Raw genomic sequence first — 26,204 nt, forward strand, 5'->3', positions numbered from 1 at the left:
GAGTGCTGATCATGGATTTTTTGATGGTTTGATTAAATGGTAACGTTTCATGTGTAACCGCTTCCCTTGCAATAAACTTGTCTACCTTGGTTTCTCTTTGTTTCTTTTTCTGTGTTGGTGATTTCAGCGATTTGGAGAGAATGAGCAAAAAAGGTGAGTGCTGATTTGCGTTCTTCCTCCTTCTCCCTTATTCATTTTGGTTTTTGGTCTTTCCATGGAAGAAGAGAAGTTTGAGTTTGTTGGGGGTGATCCATATAGTTGGGTTGATACTAAGGTTAGGGGTTACGTTTCTCAGTTTAGTGATAAGGAGTCTGTTGAAGTGCTGGGTTCTAATGTTTGGGTTAGGAGTGGTAGTAAGATTAAGATAGAGATACTGCCTTGTGATTCTGATGACCGCGTCTTCCATTGTCGTAATGACTGGGCTTTTTTCTATATGTATAGTTGCTTGCTTACTGAACTAGAAGTTAGACTTCCCTTCACCGAGTTTCAATGTGGTGTTTTATACTGGTTGAATTGTGCCCCGAGCCAGCTTCACCCTAATTCATGGGGGTTTGTCAGGGCGTTTGAGATTTTGATGGAATTCCTTGAGCAGCCGCCCTCTCTTCGGTTGTTCTTCTCTTTGTTTCAGGCTAAGGGGGTTAATCGAGGTCTTTGGGTTAATCTTAGTAGTTACCCCCGTCGTGCTATCTTCGGTCTCTACAAGTCTTCTTTTAAGGATTTTAAAACCATGTATGTTAAAGTGAGAAGTGTACCCGAGGAGTTTCCGTTCTATCTAAATGAGTTTCTTGTTGAGAAGTTCCCTTTATATTGGTGTTCCGAACCTGTGCAAGCCTTAGACGTGGATGATAGGTCGGTTGATGATCAACTTGTGATGGAGTTTCTGTTTGAGGAGTTGGGCCCAAAGGGGTTACTATCTGTGTCCGAGTTGTTAAAATGGGATCTTGATAGAGAGGCGGTTCTGAGATATCTAGGTAAATTAGTTGTTTTTGCTTTGTTTGTTCGTTTTGTCCTTGTTTGTTCTTATTCTGTTGGCCCTCTGTGCAGGTGACAAGGCGCCTACGATTACCACTGCTGGTCTGAAGTCATTCTTCAGTCAGCGGAGGAAAGCCGAAAAGGAGAGTTCGGCTACCAATGCTGATAAAGGTCTTGTGATTCAGCCGGAGCCTGCCCTTAAGTCTAAACGAAAGAGGGGTCTTGCAAAAGAGAAGATTGCTGAGGCTTTCCTGAAGGACGGAGAGTCTTCTATGGAGCTTCAGCGAGTGGAGTCTGCTTATGAGTCTCAGAAGAAACTGCATGGGTATTCAGAGGACGTACATAGTCGGTCTTTATGGGGTAAGTTGTATCCCTTTTCTGTTATGGCGGATGAACTTTGCTGCTTTCCGGACGATATGAAGATGATTGAAGACATCAGGCATGTAGGAGTTAGTCGTTTTCTTCAGGTAGGTGTTTGTGACTTATTTATACGTTGCTGTTATGATGCTGTTATTGCTGTGACGATGTTATAATATGTCTTAGGTGATTGGTGCGCGCATCGTGGCTGTTGGCCGTGCTGAAGAGCTTGCTCTTGAAAAAGAGAATAAGTCTGCTTTGGATGTTGGCAAGCTCTCTATGGCTTTGGAGGAGAAAGAGAGGACCATCTCTAAGCTGTCTTCTGAGCTGTCTGAGGAGAAGCGCCTTCGGCTTACTTCTACGGAGGAGGTAAGGACTTTTAAGGTTGAGAATGACCGCTTGGGGTCAAGGGTTAAGGAGTTGCAGACCGAAGTCTACAAGGCCTTTGCACAAGGGTTTGAATGTGCTGTTTCTCAAGTGCGGGTGCTGTTTCCTGAGTCGGATGTGGATAAGCTTGATGCGACGAAGGTGGTTGTGGGTGGGCAGCTTGTGGAGGACGAACCTGTTGTTGCTGATGAAGGTGAAGGATCCAGCATTGGTGACAAAGTCGAGTAGGCTCTTAGTTAAAATTTGTGAGCTTCGTATGTAGTATTGTGGCTCTTTTAGAACTTTTTTGCTTTTCTGGGTAATTCCGAATATTGTTATCGGTAGTGATACTTTTGTTTTCCGAGCATATAGCTCGGCTTAATTATGAAAAGAGGTTGATATTTTGAATGAATTTATGACTATGTGTTGGAAACAGTCGTGTGTATGTATTGAAGATGGCCTAAGCCGTTCTTTGCTTAAGTGAACTTGTCAGAAATGTGAATAGCTGTTCTAATGTAGTATTTATCTTTTTGAATGGAAGCGCTTTAAGATTTGTTTGATGATAATGTTTGTTTGTACATCTCCCGAGCAGTATGCTCGGTATGCGCGTGTTGTTTTCCGAGTATGAAGCTCGGGTTAGTTTGTTAATTGGAAACACTTTGACTTATTCTTATGATGGGAGTTTTCCGAGGAATATGCTCGGCTTATGATGTTAGTGTTCCGAGGATAATGTTCGGATGGTGCGTTTACTAACTAAAATGTATGCTAACTGTCTAAATGAGAACTGTTTTGATTGTACATTAGGTTGTATGGGTACAATGATTTGTTGCGTCCGGCCTCATTAAAACCCTTTCCGAGTAAAACCCTTGCGTTTTGGGAAAAAACCGTCGGAAGGAAAAAAGAGTACCATCATTCGCTATTACACAGGCTATGTCATGATTGATATTCCCTTAGAGAGGAGACGTTCCATGTTCCTGGAAGTTGCTCTCCTCTAAGGGTTTCTAATTTGTAAGCCCCCTTTCCGAGGTTTTGAAGAACTCGGAAAGGACCTTCCCAATTTGCCGCTAATTTGCCATGTGCTGGTGGTTTCCGCGCATCTTCTGTTCGTCTGAGTACAAGGTCTCCATTGTTGAAGGACCTGTGAACTACTCTTTTGTGGTGTCTTTGCTCTAGGTATCGTTTTCTGGCTCGCTGCTTTATGGCGGAGATGTCTCTGTCTTCTTCTACGAGGTCCAGTTCGGCTGACCGAGCTTGTTGATTGTTTGGTTGATTATAGAGCTCGGTCCTTAACGTTGGGACGCTGACCTCTACTGGAATAAGCGCTTCTGCGCCATATACCAATTTGAAGGGAGTTTCCCCTGTGGCAGATTGAATGCTGGTGTTGTAACTCCATAGAATTTCTGGAATGAGGTCGGCCCACTCCCCTTTAGCTTCGCCGAGCTTTTTCTTTAATCCCTGCAAGATAATTCTGTTAGCTGATTCAACTTGTCCGTTAGTCTGCGGGTGCTCTACTGAGCTGAAGTGATGTTTGATGTTAAAATTTGTCAGAAAGGTGGCGAGCTTATGGTCTGTAAATTGTCTTCCGTTATCCGAGATTATTTCTCTTGGGATACCGAATCTGCATATGGTATTTTTCCATAGAAAAGATCGCACTTTTTCTGATGTTATGTGCGCTAGTGGTTGTGCTTCTATCCACTTAGAGAAATAATCAATTGACACTAAGAGGAACTTTACCTGGCCTGGCGCTTTCGGAAAGGGTCCAAGGATATCCAATCCCCACCTATCGAAAGGCCAGCTTACCTCTATGGTATGGAGCTCCTCGGCTGGGATCTTTGAGAGGGTGGCATGCTTTTGACAATTATCACATGCTTTGACTTTTGTGATGCAGTCCCGTTTTATCGTCGGCCAATAGTATCCTGTTCGCAAGATCTTTGCTGCTAATGCTCGGCCGCCGATATGGTTGCCGCAGACTCCTTCATGCGCTTCAGCCATAACCTCCTCGGCTTCCTCGTTGCTGATGCACTTGAGCAATGGTTGTGAGTGTCCTCGCCTGTATAGGGTGTTTCCGAGCACTGTATAGAAGCTTGCTCTTCTTCGGAAGAGTGGCAAGTTCGGCTCATCATTTGGAATGGTGCCTGTATTAATGTAATCGAAAAAAGGTGTTCGCCAATCTGGGACCTGTGTAATACTCAAAATTGTATCTTGCTCAAAACTTGGTTTGTCAAGTGTTAGCTGGGACAGTGCCGATGTGTTTTCGGCTTGCCGTGTTGTGGCTAACTTAGATAACACATCGGCCCTGGTGTTTTGTTCTCGGTTTACATGGATAATATCAAATTCTTTAAATTTTGAAATTAGATCCTTTGTTATGAGCCAATATTTCTCTAACAAAGGATCTTTTACCTGAAATTCGCCCTTTATTTGATGTACCACCAAGGAAGAGTCGCAGTAGGCTGTTATTCGGGGTATTTGTAGTTGTAGGGCGAGCTTTAGCCCAGCAAGTAGGGCCTCATATTCTGCCTGATTGTTGCTTGCGTTGAAGCGGAACTGTAGTGACTGCTCGGCCACCACCTTGTCTCCTTCTTTTAGTAGTATCCCTGCCCCACTGCCTTCTTTGTTTGACGCCCCATCCACATGTATGCTCCAACTGACCTCTGTATTACGTGTGTCATTAGTCATCACCGATATAAAGTCGGCTAGCACCTGTGACTTCAGTGTTTTCCTTGATTCGTACTGGATGTCGAACTCGGAGAGCTCGACCGACCACTTTATCAATCTGCCGGCGAGCTCGGGTCTGGTTAATATCTGCCTTAGCGGTTGGTCCGTTCGTACTATGATTGTGTGGCTCTAAAAATAGTGCCGCAGTCTTCTTGCTGTGGTGATTAGTGCTAGCGCCAGTTGTTCTATCTTTGGGTACCTTGTTTCTGTTGGTTGTAGCACCCTACTGATGAAGTATATTGGGCTTTGCTTTCTTCCTGTTTCTGTTACTAAAACCGAGCTTATAGCATGGTTAGATACTGATAGGTATAAATACAGTGGGTTACCTGTCTCTGGTCTTTGGAGGATTGGTGGTGATGTTAAGTGTTGTTTAAGTTCGGTAAAAGCATTTTCGCATTCGTCTGTCCAGTTGAACTTCCTGCCTTTAGAGAATGTCTGGAAAAAGTGATAAGACCGGTTTGCCACTGCAGGTAGGAAACGTGACAGGGCAGCTATTCGTCCTGCAAGTTGCTGGACTTCCTTTACCGTTTTTGGGCTTGTCATGTTCAACACGGCCTTGCACTTTTCTGGGTTGGCCTCGATGCCTCGAGATGTTAACATGAATCCCAGGAACTTCCCTCCTTGTACTCCGAACGCACATTTGTCTGGATTGAGTCTCATGTTATATGTTCAGAGTTGTCTGAAGATTTCTACTAGGTCGTCACAGTGTGACCCCTGCATAGGTGTTTTTGCTACCATGTCATCTACGTAGACCTCCATGTTGCGACCTATCTGTTGTTGGAACACCTTGTCCATTAGCCTTTGATATGTCGCACCTGCATTCTTTAGGCCAAAGGGCATTACCTTGTAACAAAAATTCCCATGTTCTGTTATAAAAGCTGTTTTGCTTTGGTCTTCTGGGTGCATTAGAATCTGGTTATAGCCAGAGTATGCATCCATAAAACTCAAAGCTTTGAAACCAGAGGCGTTATCAACTAATTTATCAATGCAAGGCAGTGGATATGCATCTTTAGGGCAAGCTTTATTTAAGTTTGTAAAGTCGACGCACATGCGCCATTTACCTGAGCTCTTCCTTACCATTACCACGTTGGACAACCATGTGGTGAAGCGAATCTCTCTGATGAAACCTGCATTGAGGAGCTTCTGGGTTTCTTCGAGTGCTGCTTGTTTTTTCTCTTCTCCGAGGTTCCTTTTCTTCTGTGCAACTGGTCGGATTGTTTTGTCGATTGCTAGCTTGTGGCAGATGACTTCTGGGTTGATTCCGGGCATGTCATCTGATGTCCATGCAAAAAGGTCGGCGTTCTGACGCAGTATGTGAATGAGTCTTGCTCGGTCTGCCCCTTCTAATGCCTCTCCGACATATGTGCATTGTTTGTCGTCTGCTGTTAGTGTTACTTGTTGAAGATTGTCCATTGGCCGAGGTCTTTCGCCGAGGTCTTCCCTTGGGTCTAGATCGGCTAGTGTTGCTGAGTTGGCCGTCGTGTGGATTGTTTGAACCTGGGGCCGAGCTTCCTGTTCTGTTTGGACTGGTTTTAGACCAGCGTTGTAACACTGCCGAGCTTCTTGATGGTCGGCGTACACCGTAGCGATCTTGTTTTCCTGCACTGAAAACTTGACACACAGGTGTAATGTGGACACCACTGCCCTGAATATGTTCAGTGCGGGTCTCCCAAGTATAATATTATAAGGGCTATAACAGTTTACTATTAGATATTGAATATCGATTGATTTTGACATAGGGATCTCTCCCATCGTGTTCTTTAGCCATATGTGCCCCATGATGGGGACTCTCTCTCCGGAGAACCCAATTAGCTCTCCAGAGGAGGGTTGTATCAATTTCTCTGATAATTTCATTTTTGTAAAAGTAGAGTAAAATAAAACGTCAGCACTACTATCTGGATCTAACAATGTTTTTCTTACCAACAGCTCTCCGACCTGGATGGAGATTACCACGGGGTCGTCGAGGTTAGGGCTTGCCGATTTGAAGTCTGTTTGGTTGAAGGATATTGTGACGTCTGGTTCTTTGTCCTTCCTTGGTTGTATGGTTCCTTCGATTGCCAGCATTGCTCTATAGCTTCGCTTCCTGGCCGAGCTTGTTCCTCCTCCGCCTGCAAATCCTCCCGATATGTGGTTGATGACTACTCTTGGCGGATCAGGAGTCGTCCTCTCTTTTTTGTCGTCGGCCGTTGCTTGCTTATGCTCTATCCTGTCCGAGTTTCCTCCTCTGCCCTTCCGGGTCTCGATGTATCTGTCCAGGAGCCCTTGGCGTGCTAGTCTTTCCAGGAGGTCCTTTGCAACGATGCAGTCATCTGTAGTATGACCGAACTTTCGGTGGAAGGCACAATGCTTTATCTTGTCCACGAATCGTTGATCCTGGTAGTTCCCTGCTCGGGCTGGTGGCTTTATGATTTTGGCGTTGAGGATTTCTCTGATGATGTTCTCTCTTCTGGTGTTGAATCTGGTGTATGTGTTGTACTTTGACGCGGGCTTAGGAGGTTTCTTGGTGTCCCTGTTGCCTGGCGATCTGAAAGTCCTTTCCTCATCTCTCCGATGTGGCTGTTTGTCTGATTTCTGGGCTTCTCTGAGTTCTTCAATCTCCATTTGCCCAGCCGCCCTTTCTCGGAATTCCTCTAGCGTCTTTGGTTTTGTTATGGCAATGGTCTCCCGAAATTTGCCAGGCCTGAGGCCAGCCTTGAGAGCGTGCAGGTGAACGGCCGGGTCCAAGTCTTGGATCTCCATAGTGGCGTCAGCGAATCTGGTCATGTAGTCTTTTAGACTCTCGTGCTGACCCTGTTTGATGGTGCCGAGATAGTCTGAGCCATGTACATAGATTCTTGATGCAGCGAAGTAATCAATGAATGATCTGGCGAGGTCTTCAAAGTAATCAATGAATGATCTGGCGAGGTCTTCAAAGGAGGAAATCGAACCTGCAGAAAGTTTAGAAAACCAGAGTAATGCAGCACCATCTAGGTAAGTGGGAAACGCTCGACAGAGGACGGGCTCATTGTTCGGGCCGTTGAAGAACATCATCGATTGGAACTTCTTCACATGGGCTCGGGGGTCGCCGAACCCCTTGTACGGCTCCAGCGCGGTGGGCAGCGTAAAGTTTTTTGGCATCTGGTAATTCGTGATCTCCTCGGAGAAAGGGTTGTCGAGGGTGAGCTTTTCTTTTGGCGGGACGATGTTTAAAGGGTCCGCCGCACTTTGAGCCGAGCCTTTGGAGTTCTCTCCATTGTTTTGTGTTGAGAGCTCGGCTATCCTCCGTACCTCCGCCTGAAGCTCGGCGATCTGAGCCAGGAGGTCATCCTGTGAGAGTTGTGGATTTTCCTTGTCAGCCATGTCCGAGGATCGGGAATCCTGCAAAATAAAATAGAAGACTAGACGAAGGAAAAATGGGGTTAGATGTATTCCGGGCCCCACGGTGGGCACCAAGTGGTTCGTCCGAACACTAGGGAGGCCGAGCTTAAGCGCTTCCGAGTGAGTTGACACCGAGGAGGAAGAGCTTGACGTCGGCCGGAAGTCAAACACCGCGGCGGGAATACCTGCACAAGATACTCCGACGCTCAAGTCAGTAGTGATTCACGGTGAGTGAGTTAAGAGAAAAGAGTGAGAGAATAAGAGTGAGAGAATAAGAGTGATAGAACCTGAGACCTAGCCGAGCGTATCATCTAGGTTTTATAGGAGTTGGTTTTTACCCGTTAATGGATAAGTCCTAGTTTGTAGGTTGGTTATGATATTCTGTTTTGGTGCTATAAACCTGCTGAGCACGTTTCTTATTTTCAGTTGGGTGATGCTGCTTCGGTCCTAATCACGTGCCGAGCTTTTCGGACGGCTGATACGGGACCGAGCTTTATGATGCACGTGTCTTTTCATTCGAATGGGTAAGGTCGAGCTTATCTGCTCACATACCGAGTATTCCGGGCGAGCTTTATGATTCACGTGCCGAGCTTATTGCGCAACCGAGGATAAGGGTGACGTATCAATTTGTATTTTCGATACTAATCAAGTACTCAACAAAACTCAGAATCCAAAAGCTTCACAGCATCCAAAGCCAGAGAATTAAAAAACAAAAAATTAAACAAAAAATTCAAACTAAATTCAGAATCACATCAGCAATAATTCCAACTCAAAATACAAAATTATTTTAGAAAATCAGCAACTTAGAATAAGAATATCAACTCAGAATTTTAACAAATTAAGCAAAAATAAACAAAAACAGAAAAAGCAGCACCTTAATACGATTTTAGCAACTCAAGGAGAGGGTTTATATATTTATTTTATATTTTTAAAATTGAAAACCGAAAAAACCGTCCGATTCAAGCAATTTATTGGTTAATCGATTTTTTGCCGGTTTTTTTCCAATGGTTTCTTACTTCAACCGAATCGGATCATCTGGTTCGATTCTCGAAACATTAGTTTATAGCATAGTTCTAAAAATCGGACCGGATCGATCGATCGGACCGGTCCGACTCTGAGCCGACAGCTTTAACGGTTTGGTTTATTGTCTAAAACCGTTCAATTAAAAACCGGATGTGGCCGTTGAATCGGAACCGTTACCGTCCGGTCTAAGTAACACGACGTCGTTCGTTAAAAAACTGAGAGAGAGATGCCAACCCCCGGCCTTGTGCCCCCCAAGCCCCTTCCTTCAGAATTCAGATTTCAGAGAGCAACAACAAGGAACTGCTGCCCGCAACCCTAGCCTCCACCACCGCCTTGTGCCTCTATTGCCGCCGCGCCGTCCGTCGCACTGACCCCTGTACGCTCTCAGACTCACCAGTCGCAGGCACGCTGTTTCTTCCTCGAGCGTCCGTCGTCTTCGTCTTCGTCTTCGTCTGATGACTCTGCTCGCCGTCGTGCTCGCCGTCTGAGACCGAAGGTCAGTGCTCACGCTCACCTGTTCTTCATTTTTTTTAATGCTCTGTTCCGAAATCAAATCACAGGATGATTGATTATTGAACGTTTTGTGATTTTATTGAAGAAAAACCCTTTTCCATTCCAATCTCCTTCCTTCGAGTTCAGAGAGCAGAAGCTCAACCAACAAAAAAACCCTTCTCCATTCCAATCTTTTCGCCGTCTGTCAGAGTGAGAGACTGCTGTTGCCGCCTCCGTTGCACTCAAGAACTTCCGTCTTCGTGCTATCGGCGTTCGCTACTTCGCTCCATTCCAATCTAGTGCTTGTTCTTCGTGTTTATTTTATTGTCTGTTCAGAAATCAAACCCTCTTCGTGCTTGTTCTTCGATGGTCAGTGATCGTCGTTTTTTAATGCACACTGCTAGTGTTCTCACTGCTGGTGTTTTTGTGCTTTCATTGATTGATGATTATTGATTAAGTAATGTGTTGCTTTTTTTTTTTTTTTACTTTGTGCTTGAGTTAATTGGATGCTCTGTCAGTGCTTAGTGCTTGTTCTTGGTTGATTGGCTTTGCTCACTTCTCTGGCTTGTTCTGGCCTGTTTTTGACTGATTAACCCTGTTACTGGCTTATTGATTGATGATAAATTGATACTAATAAATTGATTACTGGCTTGTTCTTGCTGGTTCTTACTTTTTTTTTGTCTGTTGTTAAATTTTGTTAAAGTTTCTTGATTTTGTTGTTAATCATTGTGCTGAGCTTGTTAAAATTTGGTTGAAAACTTTGTTAATCTTTGTTAAAGCATGTTAATTTTTGTGATAACCTTGTGAAAACTATGTTAAAAACTTGATGGTGCATCTTTTGGCGTTTGATGTATAATAGGTTGATTTCAGACTCTCGGTGATTCTCATAATATTAGTTTTTGTGAGTAGTCTCTGATACTGGTAATGGAAGCTGCTTAGAGGAATTTCAAGCTGAGGTTTTCTTCCAACGATGATGCTGACAACTGGGGTAACTTAACAATTGGACTATTCATTTTAGAGAGGAAAAAACATCTACATAATTTTCATATTTTATTGATGAGAATTTGAGCTGTTTATATTTGATGCTTGTAAACAGATGGAATGCTTTCTATAAAAACCACGAATAAGTTTTAACGTTCTTCTCACGGTTAGTTTTGCTTCGATTTCACTGAATACATGCATACACCTCAAGCTTTAATATGTTTTGAGCCATAGTATTAATATGTTTTGAATTATCTACTTGAAACTTTATTAGGGAGCAGCTCAAAGTTGGGAGTGGAGTAACTTCCAACATTGAAAACCATCCGCACAATGAACTGGTGATGGAGGCTGTTTTAGGTTTTAGAAGCCAAAGGATCGATCCTATTTTAGGTATCTTTCTAAAGATGGTTTACACAACTCAATTTATAAATTTTTACCATCATTTGAAAACACATTTGATTGGATGCTTGAAAAACATTTAATACTGTCAATGTATTAACTATTAAACAAACATGTTTTGTAATTTTATAATATAGCAATAAACATGTTCTATAATTTTTATTGTGTTGATGATTTATTGAATGTTTTTATTGTGTTGATGAGAGTTGTTCTATAATTTATTTATTATTTTATTCTAAAACGGTTTTTTCGGTTGGACTACGGTTGGACCGGTTGGACTAGTAAACCAGTGAATCAGTGACTAGAGCGGTTTGATAATCGGTCCGGTTCTCAGAACCTTGGTTTATAGTGTGGTGTACTGGTGTTTGTTGACTCCAACTCCATATTATTCTACTTTGACATGTCCAACTCCAACCTGATATTTGATTATGTAATTCAATTTTTGCGGAAATGTCGTCATCATAAACATGAAAGATTAGACATGAAGAAAGTGCATGGGTACCTGGTGAGGAGGGGCATCCTCTTTCGGTGCCACCGTCTTCACACAGGAATGATGGCCACATACGCCGCCGGGTGCCCCCATTCTTTTGCTAATAAGAAGCTTCAAACACTGATGAACAAGTTCTTGAGATGCATCAGCATCAACTCCACCAACCCCATACACTTCAATGCCATCATCTCTGATTCTTCTCGCATGGGCCTCCCCTTTCTCGCTCTCACTACCTTCTCCTTCATGCACTCCAATGCCATTCCTTTGGATACCTACGCTTTCTGCAGCACCTTAAATGCTTCCTCTACACTCGCAGATGTTCACTTTCCCAAACAGATACATGCTCACCTGGCAAAATCGGGTTGGTCCTCTAGTGTGTTTGTGGCCAGTGCTCTCATTGATCTCTACTCTAAATTGTCCACTTTGAAAGATGCAGTCCTTGTGTTTGATGAAACTCCTCACAAGAACACCGTTTGTGCCAATGCACTTTTGTCCGGTTATGTCCATGCTGGTTTCTGGGTTGAACAGCTTGAACTAGTTAGGAAGATGCCAGTCTTGAAATTGAAGTACGATCACTTTACACTCTCAGCGGCTTTACGTGCATGCACCGGTTTATCCGCCATTGAATTGGGTAGACAACTGCATAGTTATTTGCTGCGTACGATACGGGACATAGAGAGTGATGTGTTTCTGCAGAGTGCGCTGATTGAGATGTATGGCAAGTGTGGGATGGTGAAGAAGGCATGGCAAGTGTTCGGGTTGGCAGGAACCGAGGTGAAAAAAGAAAGAAGCAGAGATGTTGTGCTGTGGACTTCAATGCTTGGTGTGTATGGCAGAAATGGACACTACAAAGAAGTCATTGCTTTATATAATGAAATGTTGGTGGAAGGAATCAAACCAGATGGGATAGCATTTCTTACGGTGATCTCGGCTTGTGGTCGAACCGGCCAAGTACAAGAGGGTGTCAAGTATTTTGAATCTATGGCTAATGAATTCAAGTTAGATCCTGGTCCAGAGCATTACAGCTGTTTGGTTGATTTGCTTTGCAGGGCTGGGGAGTTGCACAAGGCATGGGAAATACTAAATGAGAGAGTGGGAAAATGTAGCATCTCCATGTGGGGAGCTCTACTCAGTGCATGTGTGGATTGTGGGAACATAGAGTTGGGCGAATTGGCAGCTGAAAGAGCACTTCACTTAGATCCTCAGAATGTTGGGATCTGCGTTATGCTATCAAACCTATATGCCAAGTTTGGTATGTGGGATCGGATCAGGGAATTGAGAGCCCTGATTAATGCAAGTCGGTTAAGAAAAGATGTTGGGTGCAGTTGGGTTCAGGTAACAAGTTGAATGGCTTCTTGTCATGCCTTCAACAAAATATGACAAACAACACAGGAATAGCTTTCGATCAAGTTTATGGCATGAGGAGATCATTTAGTGAGGGAGATATAAAGGTATGTGACAGCAGAGGGTGATCTGTTCAAAGCCCCGGAACCTGTTTTTGAAGAGTCATTCATGAACCTGGATCCTGTGACAGCAGCCATCTCAATGATATCTTGTGGGGAAGATGTCTTCTCACAGGGACTAAAATCTGCTGATATTGATGTTCTTCAAAAGGAACAGCTTCTGAGTGATGTGTTTTATGAGTGTGAAAAGGATCTCTTATAAAAGGCAGCAATAGACTTGCCGTTCTCCGATATTCTGGAAATCAAAGTTCCTGTTCTTAACACAGAGGAGAACTCAATTGAAGAAAAGAAACAATTTCTAGACATGCCACCATTACCAAAGAGTGTCAGTTCAGGAAGTTTGAGCTCAATGGACTGGATGCATGGAGCTACAATGAAGCCTGCTTTCCTCGATGTCCCAGGAATAGATTTCAATGAAGTTTACGGCATGAGGATATCATTTAATGAGGAAGATATAAAGGTATGAACTAGTTGATCCATGTGACTTTTACTTCTCAAGGTGTGACTTATACATATATTGTGTCGTATGCTTTAGATAATCACAATTATGTTATATAGTATCAGTTGAAGCTATAATGATATCTTGGACAGTATATATATATATACACACTGCAACACTGTTAGAAACTTTATATTTTGATTAGAATTTGATTCATTTGTATTTCCACTTCTCTCCCTATGTTTGGAGGAACATATTAACATTTGCCTCAAATGTTCCAAAATATGATGAAACGAGAAATTATAAGCCAAAAAACAATGAATTCCCCGTGGTTATTTGTGTGATTGATTCATTTCTTCGTTAAAAGTTTGGACTTCGGTTTAATGGCAATGCTGATGATGCGGATTTTGAATCACCACAAACTAACCGACAAGTGCACCGGGTTCGTATCAAGTAATACCTCAGGTAAGTGAGGATCGATTCCACGAGGACTAATGGATCAAGCAACAATAATTGAATGATTAAACTAGTCAGACAAGCTAAAATGAGTGGTTTGAGATTCAAATTGCATGAAACAGTAAATCCAGAGTGCAATTAAACAGTTAAGGTTTTAGAGATGTCCAAATTTTCGGATTAATTTTCTTGCCACTCACTTCAATCAAGCAAAGATTTAATTCACAACAAACTATAAGTGATTAAATTTTAATTCAATTAACTGTCAGTTCCTTGGTCACTTAAGTTAAATCTAATTCCTTAGTATTTTAATCTCTCCTAATCTAATTCACTTTTTACATATCTATTCAGTTTTCTTTCATTTAATTTGCTTGGGACATCACATAGAACAATTCAGATTTCATTGTTAATTTACTGAAAACTGATTCACATTTCAGAATTGTCTTGTATTAAAATTCTATAAACTAGTTGCATCCTCTAATCTTAATAAGAAATTTTACTTGAACATGACATTTGTGGGACACCGAGTTCATATAGAATCCACCACTAGATGAGATGTGTGTGTGTTGGGGTTAATTAAAAGTAACAAATCATATGATGTAAATAGGTGGATCATTAACTATACATGTTCATGCCATGTCCCTCTCGCCAATCCGGAAACAGTGTGAGTTCTGACACGCTCACATGCTACACATTTGTAATCTTTTTTGTTTTATGAATTATTATGTTTGTACTATCTCTTTTGTACATCTTTGGTATACTTTTTTTGATGGGATAATTAATCTTTTATTAATCACTTTTAATATAAGAAATAGTAATAAAAATAGAAAATGTATAAAAGTGGTGTATTTAATATATTTTTTGTTATTATGTTAAATTCATAAGAAATGGTTCATGGATTTTAGTTCATTTCAGGACATAAGTTTTTATTTAAATTAGGTCTTTTAGACAATCACAATTCTAATTTAAAGGGGAATGTAACTTGAGCATATGAAATTTGGAAGTTAAAGTTATAGAGTAATTATTGATAGAATTAGAAATACTAACCGAAAAAGTTAGTTAAAAATCAGTTAGTGTTATAAATTTGATGTCTTAAGTGCTCTTGGACCCTTCGCAATCCGATCTGTCTATGACCATTCTAAATCCTAACAAATTCGCTATACTCTCGGGTATTCTTTCATCTCGTGTCTATGATCACTCTACTCTAAATATTGGAATGCCTTTACAAGTACCACCCCACCGCTCTTAAGATCCAGTCTTACCATCCTACCGAACCGACAGATATCTGATCCACCTTCTTCGGAATAAGCTACTCTCTGAATCATCATGTAAAGTCTTGTACAGTTAGGTAGTAAGTTTTTTTTTTTAACAAAAGTTAGGTAGTAAGTTAGTTAATAAAAAAACTTGTTAGCGTCCCTGCATGCAAGTTGTATATAAATAACACGTGAAAATTTTTATAAGCATTAAGCAATTCAACATTTCAATGCCAATATTCATTTTCTCCTCACTTACTTATCCAAACTCTACATACTCTACATTTTCTGCCTAACCATTCTCTATTCTTCGTGAATGCATCTCTACCATTTTCAATCTTGTTTCCTTTCTTCTAACTTGATTCATTTTCTGCTATACAAATATTCATTTTTCACGTCAAGTTTTTATTAACACAATTAACCGATTAGCTAATTTAGTTAAGTTAAAAATTAAAACACTACCTTAATTATCTTATAAAAAAAATTAAAAAACTAATTTAATTATTAGTTGGTAATTGATAGCTTTGATATGGTAATGACAAATCAGCTTTACGCATATTTATATGATTCACAAATAGAAACTCATATGCAATTAATTTCATGTGAAGTTGATAGTTAAAAATCGTTGAATGATTTAACAGATTTGATTAAATTGTCATCTAACAACTCTTAACTATCAACTTCATATGAAGACAATTGTACATGAATTTTTACGGAACCCCTCTTCCCTGCTATTTAAAACCACAAACCATGGCTTTTTGCTCCCATTGCATCATTCAACACATTCACAAGCTCCTTCTACGCTGAACATGACTCTCTAGTCTCTACACTTTATTTTAGAAAATAAATTCAACGTGGAGCTTTTATTTTTCCACAAAAAGTTATTCAACAAAAATAATCACTGAATTATAGATCCAATTGCACATTAAACTTGCTGCACCAAGGTATTGAGACAAAGTAGACCTAGTTACAGTTACCTAACATCGTTTATCTTTTAGATTTAATATATATTCTTTTTAATTTAGAAAACAAAAGTTCTACTTTACTTGTTTCCCAGAATTTAACATATTAACTTTGCTTAGTTATGAAAAAGAATAATGTTGAACCATTTTAGTCTTTTGGGGATAAATTAACAAATGATGTTATCATTTAGCAAGATAAACACACGTGATTATATTACCTTTCTAATAACAACGAATGGTGAGAAGAATCTCTTCCATGGTCTTCACGGTGGTCGTGCAAAGAATGAAGCTTTCGTTCCCAAACGGCCAAACCCAAAGGGCGAAGAAAAAATAAAATAAAATAAAATTTTTGAAAAATTAAAAGAATATATTATTTATTTTTGTACATATTAGAAAACAAATAAATTCTAGACCATTTTCTCGTCATCCATGATTGATACCCGATGTTCCAAGACTCATGATCCAGAACCAGGAAGATTTTTTTCCCTTAAAAAAAGTGAAAGATAACAACACCAAGAGAAAAATTGAAAGATAAATTTAATTAAAAGAAGGAAATAAAATAAAAGCCCATAGATAAAATAGATTTGTATTGAATTTAGAAATAATTGGTGAGTGGACTCACCAGAACTCCGTTTACCGATTCATTCACTTCATCTACAGAAAAAAAAAAAAAAAACGCTCCACCTCATCTTAGATTCTTAGGCCAAAACATCGTTTAATTCCCCATTAAATGAAATCAAATTATTTTATTGAAGTTACAAACTTTTTGGGGCTGGTTACTGTTTGCACGTCGTCCTCTTGAAAAACCTTCACCCCCCACCGGAGAAATGAGGGACAAAAAAGAAAAAAACGCTTTCCTTAAATATCTCAAAAAAATCCCATAACCAAAATATTCATTATTCAAATCCTCAATCTCCAATCCAAGGCATGAAGTGAACACAACAATAGTAGTAAAAAATCATAGGACAAAAACTCATGACAACAACAACGTTAACAAAAAGAGAAATGTCTCAAATATATAGACAAGTTATAAATGACGGCGCACACACATTATATAAACTCCAAATTTCTTGGAACAAATTTCAGCGGTGTCATTGTGTGTGTTTTGTTCACTCATACACAAACACGCCATATCATTGCAAGTTTGAAGCTTTTTGCATTAAAGTTTTTAGAACTTGGTATAATGATGACACCCATGAAACCCGGCCCAAGATGCCGAACCAGAATGCCATGACCAAGGAAGAAGAAATTGCGGTATCCACCACACGCAAAAAGCGCAAGTTAGCAACCACCTAGTTGCATTCTATAACAAACAAGATAACGCTCAAGAATTCTCTTTCTCTCTCTTAAGTCTTACTCTGTCACCTCTTCCTTTCTCTCTCTAAAAACAACTTCTTCCTTGGTATTACTTACAACACCTCCTTATCCAATCCCATGTTACAATCTCTTTTGTTCAGTCCCATAAAAATTACAAATTACATTGTAATCCGTCCGAGGATTCTTCCTTTCACAAAAATAATAAAACTTTTCCTGTTTCTCTCTCTTCTCTCTGTCTTCTTAGGCAGTTGGTGAGAGAGAAAGAGAGAGAGAGGTCTTACCGAAAACAAGATCCCTTTTGTCACAGTCTCTCTGCTCATTCGATCTTCCTCGATCAAATTCTTCAACGACGTTCTTAAACTTAAATTCCTTCCCTTTCTGACACCCTTTTATCTTCACTTTCCATTCCACTGCTCAGAATCTCGAGTTGCCCAAGCTTCGTGTTCTTCCTTTCTTGCTCTGTTTTTTTCCCTTCGAATACCAATTCGGAGATTAGGGTTTACGTGCCGTCCTCATCGCAGTGCCTCAAGTCCGAAAATTCTCTTTCTGGGGTTATTTAAGTTCGATTTTTGAGGCCACCCGAGACTCCAATTGAATGCGGTGATCGTTCCCTCAGCGAGAAGAGAAGAGAACAAGAGAATGATCATAAAGCGGAACCTGAAATCCCAAATGCCGAGTCTGAAACGGTGCAGACTCAGTGACTCGGTTGGGAAGAACGACGAGTGCTCTGAAACTCGGAAGAAGAGGAAGAAGACCAATAGCAACGGATACTACCCTCTGAACCTCCTCGGTGACGTCGCCGCCGGCGTGATTCCGATGAGTTTACACGGCCTGCTGAGCGCCGCCGGTGTGTCGGAGAAGGGATTCTCCGCTTCGTGGTGCACTGAAGTCTCATGCTCCCCTAGCGGCGAGGTGGATTCGACAAACGAAGGAGGAGGTGGCGGAGTTGGAAACGGTGTCCTTCGTGTCAATAGGAACCGTGCTGGCGGTGAGGTTCAGCGGCCGGCACTGGTTCGAACCTCACGGGGGCGCGTGCAGGTGCTTCCTTCGAGGTTCAACGACTCTGTTATTGATAATTGGAGGAAGGAGAGTAAGAATAACCATGGCAGCTTGCGTGATTGCGATTTCGATGATGAAGAATACGAATGCAAGCATGAGAGGTTAAGCTTCAAGGCACCAAAGAATGGGAGGAAATTGAGGAACGATGAAAAAACACGTCACAAGCATCGAAAGTACTCGGCACTGTGTGATGTTGGAGAGTTAATGAGGGATTGCAAGGATTTTGGTTCGAAGCGGCGTGACAGCGTTTTGGTTGAGGATGAAAATGGGAGGTTTGTGGAGGTGGAAGGAGTTGAGCTAATGGGGAGTAAGAGGAGTGAAGGGCAATATGGTCCAGAAGATTTTTATGCTGGTGATATAGTGTGGGCAAAAGCTGGGAAAAAGGAACCTTTTTGGCCAGCCATTGTGATTGATCCTATGACTCAGGCACCTGAGCTTGTGCTCCGCTCTTGTATAGCTGATGCAGCTTGTGTCATGTTCCTTGGTTATGCTGGGAACCAAAGCCAAAGGGTGTGTGTGAATTGTGAATTATGAACTATGAATGAATGAAGTACCTTATATATAGATTTTTAGTTAATCTGGAAATTGTTGACTATTAATATTGTTGGTGTTTTTTGAGCAGGACTATGCATGGGTGAAGCATGGAATGATTTTTCCATTTATGGATTTTGTAGACAGGTACGGAGTTGTTGTTGTCATTTTTTTTTTTTTTTTTTGGTTTTCCTGTTGTGGGAGAATCTTTGCTTACTAGGCATGATATGATGCTTGCTTGGTTCAGGTTTCAGGGGCAGTCTGAACTTAGTTCCTATGATTCTTCTGATTTCCAAACGGCAATAGAGGAGGCATTCTTAGCAGACCAGGGCTTCACAGAGAAGTTGATAGCTGATATAAATGCAGCAGCCAGTAATGCCGGATTTGATGATACTCTTCTCAGAGCCCTTCATAGGGTCACTGGTTCAAACCAGTATGCAGGGTATCACTTTCTGAATCAGGTGAGCAGAAACTAATAATATTAACTTAGTTTTCAACTAGAAATTGACATTCTTTAGTCTTTAATCCTTTTCTGGGCTGTAGACCGAAATTTGCTTCTTTTGCTTTGATTATGTAACCAACTAATCATTAGTCATAACCTTGTGCTCCATATTTCACTAAAATGTAGGGGAGTGAGGAATGCTACTGAAGTTTGGTAAACTTTAAGTATTCATTGATTTGAATTGCCAATGCAGGATTTATTTGATAAGAAAGACACAAGACCCTGTGAAGCCTGTGGATTGCACCTTCCTTTGTCAAAGAAATTGAAGGATTTGGCTCTGAATGGCAAATTCCTGTGTAAAACATGTGCTAGGGTTTGTATATTTTGTCATTTCTTCTTCTCGAAATTGAAGTTCTGTATTTGTTTAAAAAATTGTATATTTTGTGGTCTTTGAAGTCCGTATTTATTTATTTATTGCAGTTAACAAAATCAAATCATTATTGTGGGATATGCAAGAAAGTTTGGAATCATTCGGATAGTGGAAGTTGGGTAAGCTAGTTGGATCCTGATCGGTCATTTTTTTCATCTCAAAAACTATTGGTTTGTAGTATTAATATTTTGTTTCCATTTATGGATTACCCACTAAATTAGGTTCGCTGTGATGGATGTAAAGTGTGGGTGCATGCGGAATGCGGCAAGATTTCTCGAAACCATTTCAAGGTTTGTCCGTTACTTGATATCTTAATATTGTCGTTTCTCAGCATGCAAAGCTCATAAAGTGACATATTGGAATTTTGCTGATTGGGTATGTTCTGTTTTCCGAAGAATCTTGAGGGCACTGATTATTACTGCCCTACTTGCAAAGCCAAGTTTGATTTTGAGTTATCTGATCCTGAAAAACCACAGCCAAGAGTCAAGTAAGTCTACTATGATTCTGATGTTGTTTGTTGTTGTTGCTGTTGTTATTATTATTATTATTATTATTATTATTATTATTATTATTATTATTATTATTATTATTATTATTATTATTATTATCTCCTTCATCCCTGATTTCTTGCAAGGTTCACATGAATTTATCTATGGGATTCAATCACATCTACCAATTTAGAAGTTCTTTATTTCTTCCCTAACCTGCTATTGGGAGGAAAAATGTCTTATGTTTACTTTGTATTTTTATGTTTACTTTGTATTTTTTCTAACCATAATAGAGGCTTTGGTTCAGATCGAACAAAAACAATGGGCAGCTAGGAGGGCTTCCAAATAAGGTCACCGTTCTCTGCAATGGCGTGGAAGGCATATATTTTTCAAGCCTTCACTTGTAAGCATCACTTGTTCATATGTATCTGTCCTCTGCTGTAATTTTTTTTTTAAATTGCTGTAGCTAATTACTACGTATAACTTCTTATTTGTGAGAATACATTCATGCCTTTTTCTTTTTCTTGATTGTCAATTAATATTTTGCACATATTTTCTAATAGCTAATGCAACTTATCTCTCAAGCTTCATTAATGGATTTCAAACTCATTGATGCTAATTTTGAATCTGCTGTTGCTATTACTTCTGTATGTAAAATGATTCATTTATTGCTTTTGGGTTAATATACATTTTCCTCTACTTCAGAGTTGTTTGCAAGTGTGGTTTTTGTGGGACTGAAAAACAAGCACTCAGTGACTGGGAACGACACACAGGTTCTAAATTAAGAAACTGGAAAACAAGTATTAGGGTCAAAGGCTCCATGTTACCACTTGAACAGTGGGTATGTCTATAACTATTATTTTATTCCTTTTTGTTTGTATAACTACCTATTTTCTGTTACTTTGTTAAACTACTGTTTAAGTGTCTAACCATTCTCTTTTGAAACTAGTAACTGATGCTATGATATTTCACTTCTCAGATGCTGCAATTGGCTGAGGTCCATGCTAATGCTCAAGTTTCTGTCAAACCTAAAAAGCCTTCTCTAAAAGAGAGGAAGCAGAAGTTGCTTGCCTTCTTGCAAGGTACTCTTTTACTCACTTTTTCTGTGCAACTTAATGGTATATTGATAATGAGCTAGTTTCTGGTAATGATGATGGTGCTACATACTATTTTCTCTGGCAGAGAAGTATGAACCTGTTTATGCTAAATGGACGACAGAACGATGTGCTGTTTGTAGATGGGTTGAGGACTGGGACTACAACAAAATTATCATTTGCATCCGGTAATATATGTTTTTCAGTACATCAATTGTTACTTTATATCAATGTCCAACCCTTAAAAGACAGGGGTGGGAAGACACTGCTGGATTATGCTTTGGTTTCTGGCATTTCAGAATTATGCACCTTCCCTTGTTATGCTTCCTTGATCTATTGTCAGAAACTTATTTTTGTGATTGCTGTGTTATTGCTCTATTGCATTGTCAGTAATATACAAATTCACTATATATTTTACAGATGCCAAATAGCTGTTCATCAAGAATGCTATGGAGCAAGAAATGTTCAAGACTTCACATCTTGGGTCTGTAAAGCTTGTGAGACACCTAACATCAAGCGTGAGTGTTGTCTTTGTCCTGTCAAAGGTATGTCTTCCACAAAAATCGAAACAATGATATTTATAAATTTATCACATTTTATTTGTTTGAGTATGCTGTAGAACCACTTCCTGAATCCTTTTAGTCTTTTTACCTTGGATTCTAGCATATGTGCATATGCATATAATTGAGTTTGATTCCTTTGACATTATAGTTGCCTGTGATTCAATGTGCTCTCTTATTTTGGACCCCAGGCGGTGCTTTGAAGCCAACCGATATTGACTCGTTATGGGTGCATGTCACCTGTGCTTGGTTTCGACCTGAAGTCTCTTTTCCCAGTGATGAGAAGATGGAGCCTGCTTTGGGTATTCTGAGTATTCCATCAAATTCTTTTGTGAAGGTGAGGTATCTGCTGCATTTACAAAATGTTATGTCTATCTGCAAATCAACATATATAGGGGACCAAAGAAAAAATCACTTTATGGCATATTGGCATTGGTCTTTAACAATTGAGGCTTGAAAAAAAAAAATCAATATGTTATAATATTTATGTCTCTTGGTCCAGTCTAATAAGATTGTTACTTCAACTACAGATTTGTGTTGTTTGCAAGCAAATTCATGGTTCATGTACACAATGTTGTAAGTGTTCCACTTATTTCCACGCCATGTGTGCATCAAGGGCTGGTTACCGAATGGAGGTGAGGATTCACTAAGATTGAATTGGTTTGTTTAATAGCATATTGTAGCACTAACCATATATTTTGATGACTGATTAAAGATTTACTCAACAGTTATATGCATATATAACATGCATCAATTGTTCTTGACATTGCAATATTTTATTGAATATCTCCTCTTTCATTGCAGTTGCATATTTCTGAGAAAAATGGTAAGCAGACAACAAGAATGGTCTCTTATTGTGCTTACCACAGGTAAACCATCCTCCACACACACACACACACACACACACACACACACACACACACACACACACACACATATATATATATATTAACACCTTAATCTGAATATTATTTTCAAGTTTTGATCTTAATGATGACAAATTTTTTCTTGCAGGGCCCCCAATCCTGATACTGTTTTAATCATGCAAACCCCTCTTGGGGTCATTTCAACCAAGAACCTTCTCCAAACTAAGAGAAAAACCGGATCTAGGTTAATCGCTTCAAACAGAGTAAAGCAAGAACATCCTCCCATTGATAACGCCGAGAACGAGCCGTTATCTGCCGCTAGGTGTCGTATCTTTCAAAGGACAAATCCAACAATAAAGGTAGCTTGGAGAATCATTGTTGATGGTGAAAAAAGTTCATAAGAAAACCAACTATTACGATAACATGATTAACATGCTTCTTGCTTTAATTACTTTGCTTCTATGCTCATAGTGTAGGTTATGTTATCAACTATTGCCTTTATTCTTTTCATTTATTTTGCATCTTTAAAATTTTCACATTTTTCTTAGAGAGCGGCAGAGGAAACCGTTCCGCATAGGGTTGGAGGACATCGCCGTCACGCTTTAGATGCGATACAGAAACTAAATACATACAGAGTAAGGCTTCTATCTTGAAAATTAGATGGGATATCTCTTTTTCTTTCTTTTCAGTTTTCACACCCCTTTCCCTCACAGGCAGTAGAGGAACCTCCAACATTTTCTTCCTTTAGAGAACGCCTTCGCCACTTACAGGTAACTAACTGTTCTCTTTCTTCTTGTGGATTATTTATTTCCTCTCTGATCCATGTTCTAACTTCTTATTTTCGGACACGAATATGATTCCAGAAAACCGAAAACGAACGAGTTTGCTTTGGTAGATCAGGCATTCATGGATGGGGCCTCTTTGCACGCAGAAATATTCAAGAAGGAGAAATGGTATAATCATAAGTGATATATTTTTTGTATTATTTATTTTTATATAATTTTGAACAACTATGAAGTTTTGGGAACCCTTCTAGAAGATCAACTTTGTGACCTTGCCCCCATTTCCATAAATCTCTTGATGCCACTCCAACTGGTTTTGAGATACATTGAACAATATCTTAACAAATCTTTGGCTTGTCTAACTGGTTTCACATTGTAAAACAAAGTAAGAAAACATGCGAAGTTTGACAAATTTTAATTGCCATATTCCATCCTCTCTTTCCTTGAACAATTTGCAACAACAACAAACTCATGCTTTCGTGTTCACCTGTAGGTTCTTGAATATCGTGGAGAACAAGTGCGAGGCAGCATTGCGGATTTGAGGGAGGCGCGCTATCGGGCCGAAGGGAAAGATTGCTATGTGAGTGAATTCTTCCTCTTTCATTTGCCTACGAAAAATTTTTGATCAACTTCATTATTCATATTTGTTCTTAATTGTCTTGATCTCTTATTTTATGCAGCTGTTTAAGATAAGTGAAGAAGTGGTGGTAGATGCCACTGATAAAGGGAATATAGCCCGGCTAATCAATCATTCTGTGAGAAAACCTAAGCTTGAATCAATTTTTATACAACATAATCTCCCTCATTAATGGATATTCATCTTACCCTTCTTTGGTTCAGTGTATGCCAAATTGCTACGCAAGGATCATGAGCGTTGGTGACGATGAGAGCCGGATCGTACTCATTGCTAAGACAAACGTATCTACCGGCGACGAGTTAACGTATGTATCGATATAACTAACTCGCCATTCCATTTTTATCTCTGTAATTCATACATATAATTATTAGGCTAGGCTGCATACTTTACACCCTTTTCTAGACCCCTTTTCTAGACCCATGCGTTAACACAGGATGCTTCTACACTAAACTGCCCTTTTATTTATCCATATATCCCATTTTGTTTTAAGTTGATGTTTGGTTGTTTGTTTTGTGCAGATATGACTACTTATTTGATCCTGACGAGCCTGATGAATTTAAGGTCCCATGTCTATGTAAAGCTCCAAATTGTCGAAAATTCATGAATTAGGAAAAAGGATTATACAAATGAAGATATGAAGAAGATGTCATGACAGAAAGCATTGTTTCTTCTCCGCAAGGAGCACTAACCAATCCCTCTTACACCGGGGAACTCACAATTACTCAACACCAAAAGCTGTAATTTTTTTATTTTATTAAATCAAAGACATAAGAAAAGAAAAATGATAGTGAGGAAAAAAAAGTAGTTGTTTTTCTCTTTTGCCCTCTCTTAGTAGTTAGTAGTGTTTTTTTTTCCCTCATGTCCTTATAATAAAAGCCACAGATTTTTTCCTAGTACCTAGCATCTTGTAAATATGACTAGATATTACTTAATACTTATTATCTTCTTAAATTTAATTTAATGTTAACCATTTTCTTCTCAGTGTATATTACAGATGGTTTCCTATTCATCCAAATAGAAAATTTGTATATATTAGCAAGGGTATGAGATTGAATCATCAGTATTCTTAAATAGAAAGATAAATTAAAAAGAAAAGAAGGATTTTGCAAATTTCATTAGAAGTTTATGGCATTTATAAAAGATTTTAAAATACTTGTGTCATATTGTTAAAAAGAAACATGGAATGACAAAAACTAAAATAAAAGTTCATATTGAAAAACTGACCACGTTAGGGTAAAAGCTACGTAAGTTATAATCTAAGCTGAGCAACTCTTCCCTAAGAATTTCAATGGAAGAATTACCTTGTAAAACACTTCGAAGTTCGGAATCTCAGATTTACTCATCATTATTTATTTTGGTGGTGATAATTGGCAGAGTTTAAAACACTATAATTTTATTTCGCAATTCGAAGCAATCTCACAACATAATAATCGTTTCAATCACCACATAGTTAATTTTTTGAATTAGGTGATTATGATAATGGAGGAAATCTTTAGTTGTTCAATAAAATTGCAAGATAAAATAAAGTCTTAAAAAATCTATAAGGGTAACATGGATTTAGGGTTAGGTTTAGCATAGTAACAAGAAACATGAATTTAAAGAGATGTACCTGTTGCTGGTTGAATTAGAATTGGAACTTGTTAACCACCACCAACACACTCTTTCAGTCTTTCGCCCTTCTCCAACAATGAAATAAAACGTGATGTTATTATTGGACACACAAAAAAAAGGGGTTTCAACTTTCAACTTCTCAGTTCTCACTCTCAAACGTTTTTCAATCTAACCATTTCTCTTGTTTGTCAGAACAATACGATGGTTCAATTTATGGAAAAGGCAAATATTTAAAACTTGATGACTGGTCTTAATATTAATAGTTAGGATATTTTGATTAAAAAATAGCTTCAAAATAATATTATTTATTAATACCTGAGAAAACATTTCTGTAGCGGCCATATTATATTATGGAAAAGATTATTAATATTTAATATGAGTAAAAAAGGTTTACATTTACCAAATATATAATATGGGAAAAATTTCAAATGTATCAGAAATACCGGTGTTTCAGTTGTTTTAATCGTTGATTTTAATTAATATATATTATATATATTCTTATAATTTAGATCAACGGTTAAAACAATTGGAATACCAATATTCTCGAAATACTTGAAACTCTTCCTATAATATGTTAATGCTTTTTATTCTGGGTGAAACTTATCACATGTACAGTTTCGGTGACCGGTTTTGTTTCAAAAAGACAAAACACTTCAAATGATGAA

General features: G+C 39.3%; 3 protein-coding genes, 1 long non-coding RNA gene and 1 pseudogene across 11 annotated transcripts; 3 read left to right on the plus strand and 2 right to left on the minus strand.

Moving 5' to 3' along the window:
• Positions 1-5,079: 5,079 nt before the first annotated feature.
• LOC140180725 (uncharacterized) lies at positions 5,080-7,749 on the minus strand. Its single transcript, XM_072222008.1, has 2 exons — positions 5,488-7,749; positions 5,080-5,322 (listed from the first exon to the last, which is right to left on the minus strand). The coding sequence occupies exons 1-2, from the start codon at positions 7,747-7,749 to the stop codon at positions 5,080-5,082; spliced, it is 2,505 nt and encodes an 834-aa protein (XP_072078109.1).
• A 1,256-nt stretch (positions 7,750-9,005) lies between these two features.
• LOC112764292 (putative pentatricopeptide repeat-containing protein At1g03510) lies at positions 9,006-13,327 on the plus strand. 8 transcript variants are annotated; one of them, XM_025809853.2, is made up of 6 exons: positions 9,028-9,286; positions 9,389-9,651; positions 10,142-10,270; positions 10,379-10,429; positions 10,538-10,653; positions 10,945-13,327. In XM_025809853.2, exon 6 carries the CDS (start codon positions 11,063-11,065, stop codon positions 12,497-12,499), a length of 1,437 nt encoding a protein of 478 aa, XP_025665638.1. In that variant the 5' UTR covers positions 9,028-9,286; positions 9,389-9,651; positions 10,142-10,270; positions 10,379-10,429; positions 10,538-10,653; positions 10,945-11,062; the 3' UTR covers positions 12,500-13,327. The 8 variants fall into 8 exon arrangements, 7 of the variants coding, with proteins under 7 accessions (XP_025665640.1, XP_072079588.1, XP_025665638.1 ...); XM_072223486.1 differs by having other exon boundaries at positions 9,029-9,286; positions 10,953-13,327; XM_025809854.2 differs by having other exon boundaries at positions 9,029-9,286; positions 10,192-10,270.
• On the plus strand, positions 12,602-13,327 carry LOC140180726 (uncharacterized; annotated as a pseudogene).
• A 3,479-nt stretch (positions 13,328-16,806) lies between these two features.
• Positions 16,807-24,909, plus strand: LOC112764529 (histone-lysine N-methyltransferase ATX4). The gene is made up of 23 exons (XM_025810186.3): positions 16,807-18,608; positions 18,721-18,776; positions 18,877-19,090; positions 19,325-19,444; positions 19,552-19,620; positions 19,723-19,791; positions 19,897-19,988; positions 20,297-20,392; positions 20,695-20,830; positions 20,969-21,071; positions 21,172-21,271; positions 21,504-21,628; positions 21,835-21,980; positions 22,174-22,278; positions 22,448-22,512; positions 22,658-22,868; positions 23,058-23,144; positions 23,223-23,279; positions 23,373-23,462; positions 23,785-23,871; positions 23,972-24,046; positions 24,132-24,232; positions 24,447-24,909. Exons 1-23 carry the CDS (start codon positions 17,679-17,681, stop codon positions 24,535-24,537), a joined length of 3,225 nt encoding a protein of 1,074 aa, XP_025665971.1. The 5' UTR covers positions 16,807-17,678; the 3' UTR covers positions 24,538-24,909.
• LOC140181052 (uncharacterized) lies at positions 23,466-25,831 on the minus strand. The gene is made up of 2 exons (XR_011875642.1): positions 25,538-25,831; positions 23,466-23,899 (listed from the first exon to the last, which is right to left on the minus strand). It is a non-coding gene; the product is annotated as an uncharacterized lncRNA (long non-coding RNA).
• Between the last annotated feature and the right edge of the window lie 373 nt (positions 25,832-26,204).

This window comes from Arachis hypogaea, chromosome 17, assembly GCF_003086295.3.
Source record: "Arachis hypogaea cultivar Tifrunner chromosome 17, arahy.Tifrunner.gnm2.J5K5, whole genome shotgun sequence".
Classification (NCBI taxonomy): domain Eukaryota; kingdom Viridiplantae; phylum Streptophyta; class Magnoliopsida; order Fabales; family Fabaceae; genus Arachis; species Arachis hypogaea.